This window comes from Podarcis melisellensis, assembly GCF_964234715.1.
Source record: "Podarcis melisellensis genome assembly, chromosome: 18".
NCBI classification, from domain to species: domain Eukaryota; kingdom Metazoa; phylum Chordata; class Lepidosauria; order Squamata; family Lacertidae; genus Podarcis; species Podarcis melisellensis.
The window spans coordinates 4,349,587-4,365,654 of record NC_138536.1 but is presented as its reverse complement, the minus strand read 5'-3'; the positions used below and the strand labels follow the sequence as shown (position 1 = coordinate 4,365,654).

Genomic DNA, 16,068 nt, shown 5'->3' with positions numbered 1-16,068 from the left:
CGAATCCGGCCCTCCTCAGAGTAGAGTCAGTCTCGACGGCAGCGGGGTCTTACTCTCGAGTAACGCTTAGGCCTCTATGAGGGGGGAGGGGGTTCAAACCCGGTGGGGGTAACGTGAGAAACTCATACACGTGTGTGTGAAGCGGTAATCCGAATCCAGCCCTCCTCATAGTAGAGTCACTCTCGACGGCAGCGGGGTCTTACTCTTGAGTAACGCTTAGGCCTCTATGAGGGGGAAGGGGTGCAAACCCGATGGGGGTCACGTGAGAAACACATACACGTGTGTGTGTGTGTGTGTGTGTGTGTGTGTGTGTGAAGCTGTAATCCGAATCCAGCCCTCCTCAGAGTAGAGTCTATCTGGACGGCAACGGGGTCTTACAGTCGAGTAACGCTTAGGCCTATGTGAGGGGGAAAGGGGTGCAAACCCGATGGGAGTCACGTGGGAAACACATACACGTGTGTAACCCTGTAATCCGAATCCGGCCCTCCTCAGAGTAGAGTCAGTCTCGACGGCGACGGGGTCTTACTCTCGAGTAACGCTTAGGCCTCTATAAGGGGGAAGGGGAGCAAACCCGATGGGGGTAACGTGGGAAACGCACACACGTGTGTGTGTGTGTGTGTGTAAAGCGGTAATCCGAATCCGGCCCTCCTCAGAGTAGACCCGCTGGCCGCCATTCGCGACCGCGACGGGGGCTCTTACTCTCGAGTAACGCTTAGGAGGCAACACTTAGGAGGCCTCTATGAGGGGGAGCGGGGTGCAAACCCGCTTGGGGTCACGTGGGAAACACGCACACGTGTGTGTTTGTGTGTGTGTGAAGCGGTATTCCGAATCCAGCCCTCAATAGTAGAGTCACTCTCAACGGCGACGGGGCCTTACTTTCGAGAAACGCTTAGGCCTCTATGAGGGGGAAGGGGAGCAAACCCGATGGGGGTCACGTGAGAAACACATACACGTGTGTAACCCTGTAATCCGAATCCGGCCCTCCTCAGAGTAGACCCGCTGGCCGCCATTCGCGACGGCTAGCGGGGTCTTACTCTCGAGTAACGCTTAGGCCTCTATGAGGGGGAAGGGGTGCAAACCCGATGGGGGTCACGTGAGAAACACATACACGTGTGTGTGTGTGTGTGTGAAGCTGTAATCCGAATCCAGCCCTCCTCAGAGTAGAGTCTATCTGGACGGCAACGGGGTCTTACAGTCGAGTAACGCTTAGGCCTATGTGAGGGGGAAAGGGGTGCAAACCCGATTGGGGTCACGTGGGAAACACACACAAACACGTGTGTGTGTGTGTGTGTGTGTGTGTGTGTGTGTAGCTGCAATCCGAATCCAGCCCTCCTCAGAGAAGACCCGTTGGCGCGGTTCCGATTCGACTCAGCTGCTGGGGATTACGCTTTTGAGGAAAGCTTGGGCTGCCCCCCCTTTCAATTTGGGAGTCAGGTGTGTGACCTCTCTCCCCCCCCCCATCTCTCTGGGTGGGTTGGCGGGGAAACTCAGCTAGATGGGCAGGGTATAAATAAAATTATTATTATTATTATTATTATTATTATTATTATTATTATTATAATATTACATTTCTATATCGCCCTCCCCCCGAAGATCTGCTGGGCGGGGTTCGCATGGTGACCGTGTGGGGCTCACTATGTCTTTGCGCAGGCAGGATGGATTAATTGGCCACAACCCAATATTCTTAACGAGTTGACGGCATGTTACTATGGTGTATGAGGTAGAGGGTAGCAAAGACTCGTTGGAGTGGTGGTGTACAGTATTTGTGTACAGGGGTGTAGTGTTTGCTTGGTGAGAGGGGGGCAGGCCAACCTGAGGACGGGGTGCACAGGTGGCAAAGTTGATGTTGCTCTTAGTTTTCTGTGCCCCATAGCAAATGCAGCTGTTCCCTTACCTGAAACAGAGTATATGGGTGCCCTTGGGTCCTGTTGGGGTGGGACCTCAACTTTGCTTGCTCTCTCCTGGAAGCCACTAGCTGTTGAGAATGCAGTTTCCCAGCTGCATCACAGGTAGAGTTTCTTGGGCCTAGATCTCACCAAAATGGCAAAACCCATGTCTAGATGGGTCTATCCAAATCTTAGGTGATTGCTACAAATGCAGTTATCCTCTGCCAACGTGCCCTCAGAGCTCATGAAAGTTGTTGGGGAAGGCTGCCCTTTCACGCTGCAGGCTCAAAGTTATTTTACAGTACTAAAAAAATGCAATTTATTACTAAAAGCAACAGGGATGAAATGCTCCTTCCTATGAAAAGGAGGCATGAAGCAGGGCAATTGATGGCCTAGAGGCATATTCTGTGGAGAATCCCAAGGAGCAGATAAGAGACACCTGGAGCCACATTCAGCAGCTGAACCTGAGGTTCCCTATAAGTGTGGCACAAAGTTGTATTCTAGGTATGCCTGAAGGAATGTATGTGTTGTTTTTAAACTATGCCATTAATGTTCAGATGCCCCTCTTTTATATCTCTCTCTCTCTCTCTCTCTCTCTCTCTCTCTCTCTCTCTCTCTCTCTCTCTCTCTCTCTCTCGCTCTCCACTAACTCAGTTATGGTAAAGCTGTGAACTGGCATCAGAATTTGCAATTGGATCTCCTGTCTTTAAGAAGAAAATGTGTATAATTCTAAACCCTTGTTACAGGTGCCTTTGGAGAGGATAAATCTTTTAAAGAAAGCCAAAGCTATCAGTCCGTTGTTAGCAGGAAAAGCCATCTCAGACTTCTACTCTTATTCCCTGTTCCTTATGTATCACTAAGTTAGGTAGGTCCATTAATTTCAGTCGGTCTGCCCTGAGTATGGCTAACTCTGGGAGCCTATGCCCAGAGAGGGGAAAAACACAGGGACACCTGCAAGAGAACCAGGCATCCTTGGAGGAGCTTCCATTATCATCCCTGTAATGAGCAATGGCTGAACAATATGCAATTCATTTCTTAATTGGGGCTGACCTTCCCCTTGCAGAAGAGAGATGGGAGTGGGCTTCTCTGTTGGAAGAAGGAATACAGGGTATGTGTGTATGGAATTGCCAAGTGTCCCCCCACCTCAGTCTTCATGCAATGCAGTAACATGCCCATATAAGGTGACTTTTTGGTCCGCCCATCCTACTTCGCTGCTTGTAAGCGTGGGAACAGGTAACTTCCTGGGAAATTTTCTGGTGCCCCAAAGCAGGGGCTGCTAGCTGTATTATTATTACTAGTTTTAATGCTCACCAGAAGGTCCCAGGGTGGGGGCAGCAGTGTAAAATACACCATTAAAACAACTTTAAAGCAAAGGGTGTAGGGAAGCCTGTGGCTGCCTGTCCCACAGGTGCCACAGTGGCAGCCCCGGCCCTAGAGAGCAATCTAATTCATTGTATTCATTTGATTCTTATTCAGTAAACAAAGTTTAAAAAGAAACACCTTTGTATTTGCAGTTGGAATCCATTAGGAAGGAGAATGCTTTATGGCTAGAATGAAATACTTCCTCCCACATCACTAGGAGTAAGGCACTCGATTTGTGAGGGCCCGTTTTCTTTCAATAGCTTGCATGTATTCGGTGTCCTATCTACATTGGGGGGTTACCAGGACATGCCTGCTGGGTTGTGGGAAGACTGAGTTTCTCTTCACAAGGAGAGGTGAGAGGAAATGGTTCCCATATTAAAGAGGATGGAGATGCCAAATGCCGTTCTGCATTGCCCTGAAGACTGAGATTGGATTTTATTGTGGGCTTCAGCTGTGAGGGGGATGAAAAAGCTGGGGCAGGGTAGGAAAGAGACTATATGGTACATTGACTCAAAAACCCTTACCATATTCTAAGGTTGGGTCGAGTTATGCCCAAGCATAGCTGTGTGTGGGTGTCTTAATCCTACTGGGATTGAGAAAAGGACCATTCCCAGGATCATGCCCTTTGTTCATTGACAATATTTTTTTTTCCCCATCCTCCCAAAATATAAATCTGGAGGAAGGTTTGAGAACAGTATCATTTTCTTTAGTGAAACTCTTTGCTGCTTTGCAGATTAACTGGTTTCTCACCCCTGCCCTTCTTTTCTGGGGCTGTGAGATTGTTCATTGATGGAAACACCCCTTTTAAAGCTCTATAATTAAAGTTTTCTATTTTTAATGCAAACGCGCAGTTGAGCCTGTTCCTCTTTCTTCCTCCTCCCATCTTGTTCAGGATTTTCCCCTCTTCTTATTTCCAAATAGTAAAATAAAACAAATTGCTAGACAGGAAGGTTTTCATCATCTTGACCAGTTGTAATGGGGAAACTGACCCTCAGTCTTTAAAACAAGACGTAAAATTGTTTTATCTTCTAGTGGAGGGTTGGCTCAGACATTGGACTACATGGCCAGTGACCAGGAATTATGGAGCATAGTTCAAGAATATCTGGAGGGCCACATGTTTGAGTGAAAGAATGTTTGCATCTGGTTTTTCTCTCTGGAATTGTAAATGCATCCACTATTTCTTCTAAACACCTAGTCCAGGAGCAAGAAACCTTTTTCCAGCTTGGGGCCACTTTTCCTTCTGGACAACCTTTGTGGTTAACACAGCAACAGGCAGGACCAGAGGCAGAAGTAGGTTAAGGTTAGGTTAGTTTCTACACACACATGCCTCTATCTTCCATCTGGGCAGGTGAAAGGCATCAGAGTTCAAGGATCCAGCCAGCTGCAAAGCAGAGCCATGGGGTGTGTGTGAGCTGGAGGAGTTCCAAGGGCCAGGAAGACAGGTCTGGAGGGCCGTGATCAGCCCCTGGCCCGAGGTTCCCTGCTCCTGACTTTTACCTAATGCTGCTACGTCAAATCTAAACTGGCATGGTTTTTGAATTAGAAACTGCCATTGGTTTTTTACCCTGAACAAAACGCGTTCTCGTGTTTCATGACATCTTTATTTGTTTCCAGCTTCCTATGAAGCAGTTGGCGGTGTGGGGCTGGGGGTCCGGCGGTACAAATACGCTGCAGCCTCCTGCAATGTTGTTGATTCTTTTGGCCTGAAAGCAACAGCAGGTGGGGACAGAAGGCATTGTACTTCAAGGCTCTGCAGGAGTGGGGGAAAGGGTGGTGGTCTAAATCTGTGTCTCCATCCTGTCCTCAGGCTGTACCATCCTTGAAACTTGTTTTTTTCTAAAAAAAAACACAGATTTGGGTTCATCAGCTGGCATTCAGACCACCACCCCACAGGCTTTTGTTTGTATGGTCTTAATTCTGTTGCTTGTTAATTTTTATTAGGGCCTATTAAAGCTTAGCATTAATACCCAATGGAGCTCCTCAAGATTAAGTGTTTGCAAATGTAGCCTGGTATTTAATTAGCTCTCCGCTTAAAGACCTTTCCCGTGAGAGGCTTAGAACCTGCCTCACGCTGGCAAGCCAGCCTTGTTCCGTCTCCTTCTCCTGGCCCCCTTAGTAATGCTGCTTTTGTTGCAAGTGGTTTCCCAGAATATCCCTGGGAGTCTGGCTGGCATTTCTAAGCCCGTGAAGACATTCTGGGCTCTGGAGTTCACCTAGTCATCTTTCAACAACAGGGTGGTAAACAGATCAGCCATTTGTGTGGATTTAAATATCTTTGCTGCCCTGTTCCATAGGCTTGGAAGGGCTTAGAACACTGTACATTAGGGGTGACGGGCTGGACGATGACCTCTGGTTTCAGTAGCTTCTGAAAAGTGTTTGGCATATTCATGGTTGTATGAGTGGCTCTTTGCCACAGTGGCTATAGCAATCCTCTGGATTTGGAGGCAGTCTTCCTTTTTTGCCCTGAGAGCAGGCTTCCCAGAGGTATCTACGTGGTTTCTATGGGAAGCAGGATTCCAGACAAGGTGGGCACTCACACAACCCACAGCATGAAATGTATGGTCTTAGTGGGGTGAGGTTGCAAAAGACCTTGCAAACGTAGGGCATGGGTGACTGGATTCCTTTCTTATTTTTTCAGAGCAGTGGAAACCACAGCCCTGCTTGGTTACAGAGCACTTGGACATAATTCATACAACAACCCTGTAAGGGAGGTAATTGTTCTTCCCATTTTGCAAATGGGCAGTTGAAGCTGGATTTTTCCCCTCAGCCAGGCATGATTTTGTCTACCCACATTCAAGGCCCAGACAAACGGGTTCCTTGAATTGCACTGCTATCTTACTCTACAGGCGCCTTCACCAAACCCTGGTGCCTTCCAAATCAGCCTCAGCCAACGTTGCAGGCTAAAGACATCTTGGGGGCACCAGTTTGATGAAGGCGGCTGAAAAACATTGAGACTATAATCATTTAGTGGGATAACTCTTGCTGCAGATGCTGACCTTTGTGTAAAAGCCCGCAGATTATTGTTTGATCAGACCAATCTTTGAGCAGATCATTAGCTTAGCTGCTCAGAGAGCGATCATGTGGTGCAGCTTTATGGTTACCCTTCCGGCTTTTAGTGGGGGGAAAAAACCTCTAGTAGGCTTGAGCTACAAAATGGGAGGCTGAGAGCAACCGTCTTGTGAAACACCAAACCCTTTAGCGGCTCTCTTCATCTGTGTAATTCCCGGTACTCTGCTTGCTTACAACCTGTTGTAAAGGCTTCAGAGATGCCGCAACTGTTTGGCTATATTATTTTATCCACCCCAGTACCATCGAATGCATCTGGAAGCAGATCCTTACCCAGGGATGGCTAGCCTGTGATCCCCAATAACTGGCTTTCAGAGGCACTTACTGCCTTTGACAGTGGAAGAACATGACAGATAGCCTTCTCCTCCGTGGATTTGTCTAATCCTTTTTTTGTAAGCTGTCCAAGTTGGCGAGAGCCCACTCCTGCCACCCTAACCAGTCAGGAATAATGGGAGCTGGGAGTCACAACAACTTCTGGAGGGCTGCAGGGGTCCCTTATCCTGCTTTAAGCTGCAAAGCACACAAGAGAGTTTTTGTTATTAGATCCTCTTGTGTCCTATCTTAACTTAGAAACACCCTTTGAAGCTCAAGGAATTCTCCGTGGGAGGTGAAAGCAGCCTGGGAAACAAGGGAGTGCCCTCTCTTCTCCTGTCTAGATTTGCTTTGCAGAGGTATCAGCCAGATACATCTAAGAACATCAAAAGAGCCTGGTTTCACGGTGGCCAACCTTGGCAAGCCTGCAAACGACCTGAGTGCAGTTGTGCTTTTCCCACTTGCAATTTCCTGCAACTGGCTTTCCTCAGACAGTGGAGGAGAGAATGTAGCCATTGTGGCCAGTAGCTGTTAATAGCCTTATACTGCATGAATCTGTGTAATCCTCTTTTTCAAGTTGGTAACCATCACTACTTGTGGGAGTGACTTCCAGAGTTTAATTGTGTGGGCACGTCGGAGGGAGGGGGGAGTTGATGTTTATAGTTAGTTGTTTCTTAAATGCATCTCTTGGGGTAGGTTTGTGTGGGTTTTATCTGGGTAAGAGCTTATCTGAGCTGGTCCAGCTGTCCTACTGCTTGCTATCTAGGCACTTTCGAAGTGCAGCTATGGGATACTATGCCTTGGATTTGTCCACTCACCATCCCTCAGGTCCCTTTCAGAGAGTTTGTACTTCCAAATGCCATCTTGCACTCCTTGCAGAAAGTGCAAGTTTTTCACTTGTTTCACAATTATCCCAATATCTGTACCTTTTGCCCCTGAATCTTCATGCTGTCTTAGCATGGTCTCCTTGTAGGGCAAGCAGCTGGTTCAGAGGGCAGGTTTTGAGTGGCAAAACAATAGCTTTTTAAAAAATTGCTGCTTACATTTGTCGGAGAGCTGCCATTTTAGATTTGCAGCCTTGGGTTAGTTGCAACATGAAGCCTCCGCCCTGTTGAAAAAATGAATTCTTCCCCAAACCATCTCTTTGTATGAGGTTGGGCGTATTTAGAAATGCCAGGTTTCTTCAACTTAATCTGTTTTTGATGTTGTTTCGGTTCTAAAGTGCCAAAGAGTGAAGTTTAGTCAGGATGCCTCATGGCCTGAAATTAGAGATGGGGAGCCTGGGGGCCAAATGCAGCCCTCCAAGCAATCCTGTCTGGCCCTCAGAACTCTCCCTGGGTTGCAGACTTCACCAGCCCTGTATTCCACACTCCTTGACTGCATTTGCCTGACTGGAATATGCCCTTGAACTCTGATATTGCCTCTTGATCTCCAGAATTGTGTGGGTGTAGAAACCAGCCTATGGTCCAAATGAGAAAATTGCCACTCACTGCTCCACACTTTTTCAACTGCCCACTACTGGCATGTGGCCCTTGGAAGATTGCCCAGAAGAGAATTCGGCCCCTAATGCTGGAAACAGTTCCCCAAGCCCTAGCCTAAAAGATGAGATGAGCATCCAGTCCCAGGCGTGCAGAAAATTTCATGGAGGCTTAGGATGTGCTGTGCTTTGTCCAAAGAAGCCTAGTAGCTGTAACTGGGGGGGAGAAGTGGTCCCGGAAAAGGGGTCAAAACCCCTGCTTTATATCTGTGAAAGGACCTTGGCCATAGCCAGTGGCTGGATGGCTACATTTGTGCCAGAGCTGCCCTGCAGTTCTCCAGCTCCTCCCCTCAGCTCAGAGTGGGGAGTGTCTGTTTTTAGTTGAAGGTGACTTTACTTTGAAGCGAATGAGCAGATCATGTGTTTTTCCCTGGGGCAGGGTATATAAGAGCTGGGCATAAACAGCTAAGCGGGACAGGAGTATCCTCCTTTCTCTTGGGACATCGTTCTGCCCCTCTCTTGATCCAACCTGTTTCCTCCATCATCTAGGACTTACTTCCCTGAGAACCTGGCAAGTTTTCCCTATTCCCTTGGCCTGTGCACCTCCACAGTCAAACAAGCTTGCTCCGACAAGCAGTAAATCCTGTGTAGGAACTTCGAGCAGGATGCCACATTTTTCATTGGTGAGGAAAATTGTGTGGTTCAGCTCCCGTAGCATAGGGTGCCTGTGAATGCTCCCACTAAGGTTAAAAAGGGTCATAGCTCAAAGTGTGGCAGATCAGCAGTAGAACATCTGCTTTGCATGCAGAAAGTTCCAGGTTGAGATGCCGTCATTCTCCCTCTTACCCTCCTTCTCACTGGAAAAGTGACTTGTCCCAATTGCATAAGGCAAAGCACGTTAGTCCTTATTGGGCTGTGCCAGTCTGTCCATCATCAGCTAGCCAGCCCACATGCCTAATCTCTCTGCACCTTTCCTTGTTGGCTAGCGATCCATTTTGCCGTACCTTGTTTTTAATATGTTTTGTAGCCCAGAGCAGCGTGCGCTATTTTAGAACCCACCTCCCATGTGAATTCTGGGGTTTACTGGCAGTAGACACCAGCTGGGTTGTCTAGCCAGCCCGACCTTTGCAAGAGGGCTGGCCCTTCTAACCTTTTAACTGCTTTTATTTATCAAACACATATCTCCGCTGCCCTTCAGTCACAGAGCTGTTCCCAGTGTGCTTTATAATAATAAAGCCAACTCCATAAATTTAAATAAGCTTCGTAAACCTGGAGTGACATAGTGCTTTGATTTTACTGTGACCAAAGTCTCTTCGGTTTTGAAAGCTGAACACCAGCTAAGGCTTAAAACCTAGCTGGAATTGTTTGTAATGGGGTGGATCTAGCAAAATTCTGCTCGGAATAGACTCATTGAAAATAAAGTGCATGCCTGGCGTATATCCATTAATTTCAAGCCTTGTCCTCTAAATTTCAGTGGGTCTACTCAGTGCATGACTAATGTACAGCCCAATGTACTTCACAAAGTGCCCCTCCCATAAGCTTTCTTGAATATATACCTTTGACTGAAGAAAGCATGTGCTGCCCCAAGTCACCTATTTGTTTCCTTAATTTCTACCCCACTTTATTTAAAAAAATATATACTCTTTTCAGTCGCTTTTCTGTAAAGCGCAGAGCCAAAACCAGTAAAAGCCATAAATTGTGTATTGTGTGAAGTAGGTTCTTATTGTTCCTGCCCTGAATTTACCACCACACAACTTCCTGAGTTATCGTATTATGCAAGGAACAGAAAAAATCCTGTCATGACCATCTCTCTCCTCCTCTGCCCCCAGAGCATGGCAGTTCCTTGGCTGTTGGCACAAACTCCTTACCGAGTGCCTCAGCCAGCAGTTAGTGCCTTTTCTCCCTTTTCTTTTTTTTAAAGTGTTTTGATGGGTGAACAAGACTCAGAGCCCAGTGAACTGAGTTCAGCCCTGCAAGGTTGCCTGCAGCGCTTCATTTGCTTGTTCCAGTTTGGAGGCCAGATTTAGGGACATTTTTTTAAAATGTGTGGATTCTTGAGTGTGTATAATTTCCCAATAATTTGTTTACTGCTGTGTTTTGTAGGCTCAGGGGGGGGGGCATTTCCAGGCTGGTGGCCACATTTGTCTCCTCACCCAAACTGGGTGGGGGGAAAGCCAGAGAGATACAGGGATAGACGTACATCTCTATCCTCCATCCAGGCAGGTAAGAAGCAGACGGATTCAAAAAATACCCAAGGAGAGGCCTGGAGGACCAGTTTCTCCTCCTCAGACCTGGACTTCCCCATTCCTGTTGTCTAAAGGAGCTTCTCTGCCTAAATCTCTGGGTAGCTTGCAGGGCAGGACATGGGGTGGGGAGCCAGTGACCCTCCAGATCTTGCTGAACTCTCCTTGTTCCTGACCATTGTGGCTGGGGGTGACAGGGCTTGGAGTTGAGTGATGTCTCAAAGGCCACAGGTTCCTCACCCCATACATGGGTTTTTCCGGGTAGCAAACCAGGCAACACAGCCAGCCCTGACTGTACAGGATGTGATGCAACCCACCAGTTCCCATGACTAAAGCAAGTTAAAGTTCTCTTGGATGTGATGACTCAGTTTTCTTGCATCTGATGTACTGGGAAGAGTAGAGTTTAACCTTAGATTCTTTGGTTGAGGTCACTCAGGGCATGCCCATGGTACGTTAAGCCAGAGGTGTGCAGATTTAAACCTTTGGTACAGCAGGCTGTTTTCAATACACACACTGTCCTCCAAGTTCAAGGACACATTTAAGCTAGGCAAAAACAGTTAAGGAGTGTGTCAAGGAGGACCAGTGAGACCTAGGAAAAGTTCCCAGGGCCAAACAGAGGAGCCTGGAGGCCCACATTTGACCTCTGTCTTGAGGTTTCCCTACCTTCTCTTAAAGAGGCATGCTATGGATGTGCAAGCAGGACTTCTGGCCCCAAAAGTGTCTTGTTTCTGAAGAAAGCAGACCTTTAAAACTCTAGGCATGAATAAGGTTTCCCGTTTTGCAACAGTTTCCCTGAACAGGCTTGCATACTCTGCCTGGTTGCTAAAACAATTAAAAGGCATATTGTCTTGACAAGTAACTAGAGTTTATACTAGAGTTGCTGAAAACTGCAGGAGTGCTTTTATGTTCGGATCCTGCTTATGGTGATCCCACAGGCATCTCGTAGGCCACTGTGAGAACAGGATGCTGAACTAGATGGGCACTGGCTCTATTTACATTCTTAAGCAGAAGGTCCTTATGACTCTGTATAAGGCAGCTTCGCATGTCCCTAATGGTAATGGGACCCCTGACCATTAGGTCCAGTCGTGGCCGACTCTGGGGTTGCGGCGCTCATCTCGCTTTATTGGCAGAGGGAGCCGGCGTACAGCTTCCGGGTCATGTGGCCAGCAGGACTAAGCCGCTTCTGGCGAACCAGAGCAGCGCACGGAAACGCCGTTTACCTTCCCGCCGGAGTGGTACCTATTTATCTACTTGCACTTTGACGTGCTTTCGAAGTGCTAGGTTGGCAGGAGCAGGGACCGAGCAACGGGAGCTCACCCCGTCGCAGGGATTCAAACCGCCGACCTTCTGATCAGCAAATCCTAGGCTCTGTGGTTTAACCCACAGCGCCACCCTTCGCATGTCCCTACATGCATTCTAAATCTAGTCCCTCTTGATGCTTCAATGTTCCGTTCACTCTCTCTTCCCCTGGGTAGCCTCGGCATTGTTTTGGCTCTTAATGCTATTTGCTTTGGGCAAGGTTTATCCAGCCTTGGTTAAAGAAAAGATTCCCTGAACTTTTATTTTTTGCTCGGTTTTTAATTTTTGGCTTACGCTAAGATTTTGCGAGGGCATATTGTATCCGATTGCGCAGCCGAGTGAGCGAGCACACTGAGGTCTGACGCAACACGACAGGTTGGCTAGTAGCGCAGAGGGAGCTGGCTTGCCGCACCGGGAATCGGAACCCCACACAATGGCACCCAGTCACTATGGCCAGGCTGCGGGCCAAGAGTTACCCAATTTGGGTCAACTGACCGTTGGCGAAGGAGGCAAAGGCATGCTTGTTCACCTCAGCGTGGGGCATGTGAGGACGTGCTCCCTGTCGGAGGGGTGCTCTGCTTTCTGATAATTGCGTAGCAAGGCTTGTCTTTGTCCCTTGGCATGCCTGGAAGGAATCATCTGGGTTTGCTGCAAGGGCAAACACTCCTGCGACAATTGCTAAACTGTGTGGCAGTTGACGTGCACGGTGCCTCAAATGTCCCCCGTCATTAGCTTCCCTCTTAATGACTCGTCCCCCTGTTTCCCTCTTCTCTGCAGAAGGGAATGAAGACCAGTAACCGGAACTGAAAAGCAAGTGAGAAGTCTTTTGCAAGTGAGGGCTTAAGCAACTGTCTATTATTATTATTATTATTATTATTATTATTATTATTATTATTATTATACACCTGCCTGAGCATCCCCACCTGAACTGCTCATCCCACTGCCCCCAAAATGGAAGAAAATTGGGGAGCCATTGCTTACATGGGTGCTTTGTGTGATTCTGAGTTTAGGCAAGCATAGGACTGGAGTGAAGATTTCTAAGCTAAGGGCTTCTCTGTAAACCCTTTTGCTGTAAGTTGCCTTGCTCCGTGAAAATCAGTCCAAAAATAAAATCTGCAAAGACAACTAAACACCATGATTGTAGAACATACTAGCTTTCTTGGCTAAATGCAAAACTTGGGCAAGTTTTGGCTGCTGATAATAGTAAAGGCTCACGAGCTTGTGATCCGCATGTTTAGGTGCCCTGTGGAAATCTCCGTACTTAACCCTGTACTTTTTAGTTTATCTTCTGATGATAGAGCCCAGGGTTGGGGTTATCAAAGAATCTACTAAGGCCCTAACCTGTGCCCTGTGACTTCCACAGTATGGTTTGGGTGCAGTATACCACCTTTTCCCATTCTCAGCAGTCTTGCCTAGGGCCCATGATTTTCACAATAGTGTGCCAACTTTCATGCTAGTTCTGAAGAGGAATTACTCCCCTCCTTCATCTATCGCACGAGAAATACAAGAATGCATTGGTTGAGATAAAGCTGTCTGTGCTTTGATTATATAGCTAATGTGGTGCACTGGTTAAAAGGGATGGATTTGGACCTGAGGGACTGGCATTCAGTGTTTGAAACTCCCCTGTTCTAGGCGCATTTTGCGAAAGCAGTTTCTGAGCTCTGGGGGCATTACTGTGCCTAAGATTTCAGATTAAAACTGCAGAGTGGAAGGAAAGGAGAACCTTTTTTTCTGCCTCCCCACTTCCAGCTACTCTCTGAAGACCGGAGAAGAGACCCTCTTAAGAATATTAGGGGGGTGGGCAGGGGAAGGACTAGACTTGTGTGAAAAAAATGAAGATGATATTTTAGCTGCAGTTCATTCATTTTCAGCTTTGCATTCTTCTTATAAAAAAGTGCCTAGACATTCCGTTGTTGCGCCCGCAACCTAGGTTTAAAGTGCCATTTAGCTCCTAGCTTTCACATCTCAGTTTCTAACACTGTTGGCATTCAAATCTACACTCAGCCATGAAGCTTGCCGGGTGACCTGGGGCCAGTCACTGCCCTTCAGCCAAACCTGCATGGTGTTGCAACAATAATATGGAGAGGGGGAAAGTACCTTGAGCTTGTTGGAGGAAAGGTGGGATATAAAGAGCAAATAAATAACAAAACAGTCCATTTTCCAGCATTTTTTGTTTGGGATGGGTATGGATTGAGAGCCTCTGATTGCTGTGTTGCTGCATAAGTAAAGCACCTGGAGCTGCGATGCTGTTGGCTTGTTCACCTTCTTCTGAGCACGTCCAAAGTTCTGCATGTGGCCTTTCTGTTGAAGGCTCTGTAATTGCCTCGGAAGCTTGTCAAGCCTTCTGATAAGGACACAGTGACCCAACATACCCAGGACTTGCCGCAGTAGTCTCGGTGGGATGCAAGTTAAACAGCAAGAAGTGTAAAACCAGTCTTGTGGTGCTTCCTGTCTAGTTTTCCACCAGTTCCTTGTAGGCCCCAAGTTCTTGTCAGGCAAAGCTTGAAAAAGAAGAATGCGACTTACTAACGGAGAGAGTGCAGGAGCCGCTCGCCCACCCCTGTCTTTTGAGGGGAGGACAAAATTTCTTCTTACTCACTATTTTCAGCTACATGTAATAGGTAAAGGTAAAGGTACCCCTGCCCGTTCGGGCCAGTCTTGCCAGACTCTAGGGTTGTGCGCTCATCTCACTCTATAGGCCGGGAGCCAGCGCTGTCCGCAGACACTTCCGGGTCATGTGGCCAGCATGACAAGCTGCATCTGGCGAGCCAGCGCAGCACACGGAACGCTGTTTACCTTCCCGCTGGTAAGCGGTCCCTATTTATCTACTTGCACCCGGAGGTGCTTTCGAACTGCTAGGTTGGCCGGCGCTGGGACCGAATGACGGGAGTGCACCCCGCCGCGGGGATTCGAACCGCCGACCATGCGATCGGCAAGTCCTAGGCGCTGAGGCTTTACCCACAGCGCCACCCGCGCATGTAATAGAAGTGGCCATTTGTGGAGTGAGTGTGCCGATGTGAGTTACCATGCTGGTTCTTCTTTAATATATTTTTTTAAAGGCTGCTGATCTCTTTCTCTTCACTGTCTTTCTCTCTTGCACTAATAATACTTTGCACTAACGCCTCTCCCCCCACCCCGCCTCGCAGCTGGCTTCATAAAGTCGCCGCTGTCTCAAAAGAAGCTGACGGAGGACAGTGTGGAGCTGCACTGCGAGGCTGTCGGCAGCCCCATCCCCGAGATCCAGTGGTGGTTCGAGGGGGCTGAGCCCAACGAGACAGCCGTCCAGCTGTGGGACGGGGCCTGGCAGGACCGGGTCAAAATCAACGCCACCTACAAGCAGCACTCCACCAGCGCCATCTACGTCACCAACCTCACGCTCAACGACTCGGGCACCTACGAGTGCCGGGCCAGCAACGACCCCGACCGCAACCACTTGTCGAAGAGCCCCAAAGTCAAGTGGATCCGTTCCCAGGCGAACGTGATTGTCATTGAGCGTGAGTGGCAGTTGCCCCAATCCCCCTTGGCGGCGGCATTTGCTTGGACACAGCCGTGTCTCTCAGCTTTGCCACGCCCCCGCCACCCCTTTCACCCATGTCCCATGGCTTCCCGAGAACCCTGCTGCACCTTCCCGCCCTAACTGTGTAGAAATCCAAGAGACCTCCCCCCTCCACCCGCATCCTCCCCTTCACTCCTGGCGAGTGGCCCTACTCAAAAAGGGTTGTAACTTCCCCATCAGAACCACACCGTCCTGACCGATCCCTCTGGCTTCTGGACCCTGAATGCCAACGTTGTCCTCCTTGGTGTTCCTTTTCCGAAATGCAAAATTGAAAGTGGCTCTGCTTTTGGCGGCCTCCAGCGAACCAACCTCTTTTCATCTCGTTTTCCTGCGTATCTCTCTTTCTGTATACACACACAGTCTTGCTCCCCCCCACCCCTGCTTTTGATATGCTTTCCAACCTTTGCTAGAGGTTACTGGTTGTCGCGAGCTGGATTGAAACGGTCTTGTTTTGCTTGTGGTGTAATTGCAACCGTTTTTGAAATGGCCGTAGCACTGTCTCTGCGCAGCACTGGGTGGGGGAACGCGTCTAGTTGTTTGTGCTGTGGAACAACCAGTTTCAGCTTATTTGCCTCCTCCCCCTTTCTCTCTCCCCCTTCCTCCCACCCTATGCTGAGCTGAAAGTCCAGATTGTCCAGCAACAAGAGAAACGGCTTGTCTTTTGTGGCCGAAGCGCTGAGCAAGCAAATTGAATTTGACGTGCCTCAGTTTGGATTCTTTTACCAAAGGAAGTGTCCTCCCTTGCTCGTTGCCCTCTTGTCAGTGGTTTTCAAATTCCGTTTGGCAGTGCATCTGCTTTGCATGCAGGGAAAAATCCCAGTGGCAGCATCTCCAGGTAGGGAATGTCCCCGTGCCTGAAACCATGGA

The 16,068-nt window shown here is 48.4% G+C and overlaps 1 protein-coding gene across 1 annotated transcript in view; it reads left to right on the top strand.

Moving 5' to 3' along the window:
* BSG (basigin (Ok blood group)) overlaps positions 1-16,068 on the top strand; it is a 37,239-nt gene that overhangs the window by 382 nt on the left and 20,789 nt on the right. The window contains exon 2 of the mRNA XM_081895757.1: positions 14,792-15,139. Within this exon, the coding sequence (XP_081751883.1) occupies positions 14,792-15,139 (348 nt within the window). The remainder of the gene's footprint in view (positions 1-14,791; positions 15,140-16,068) is intronic.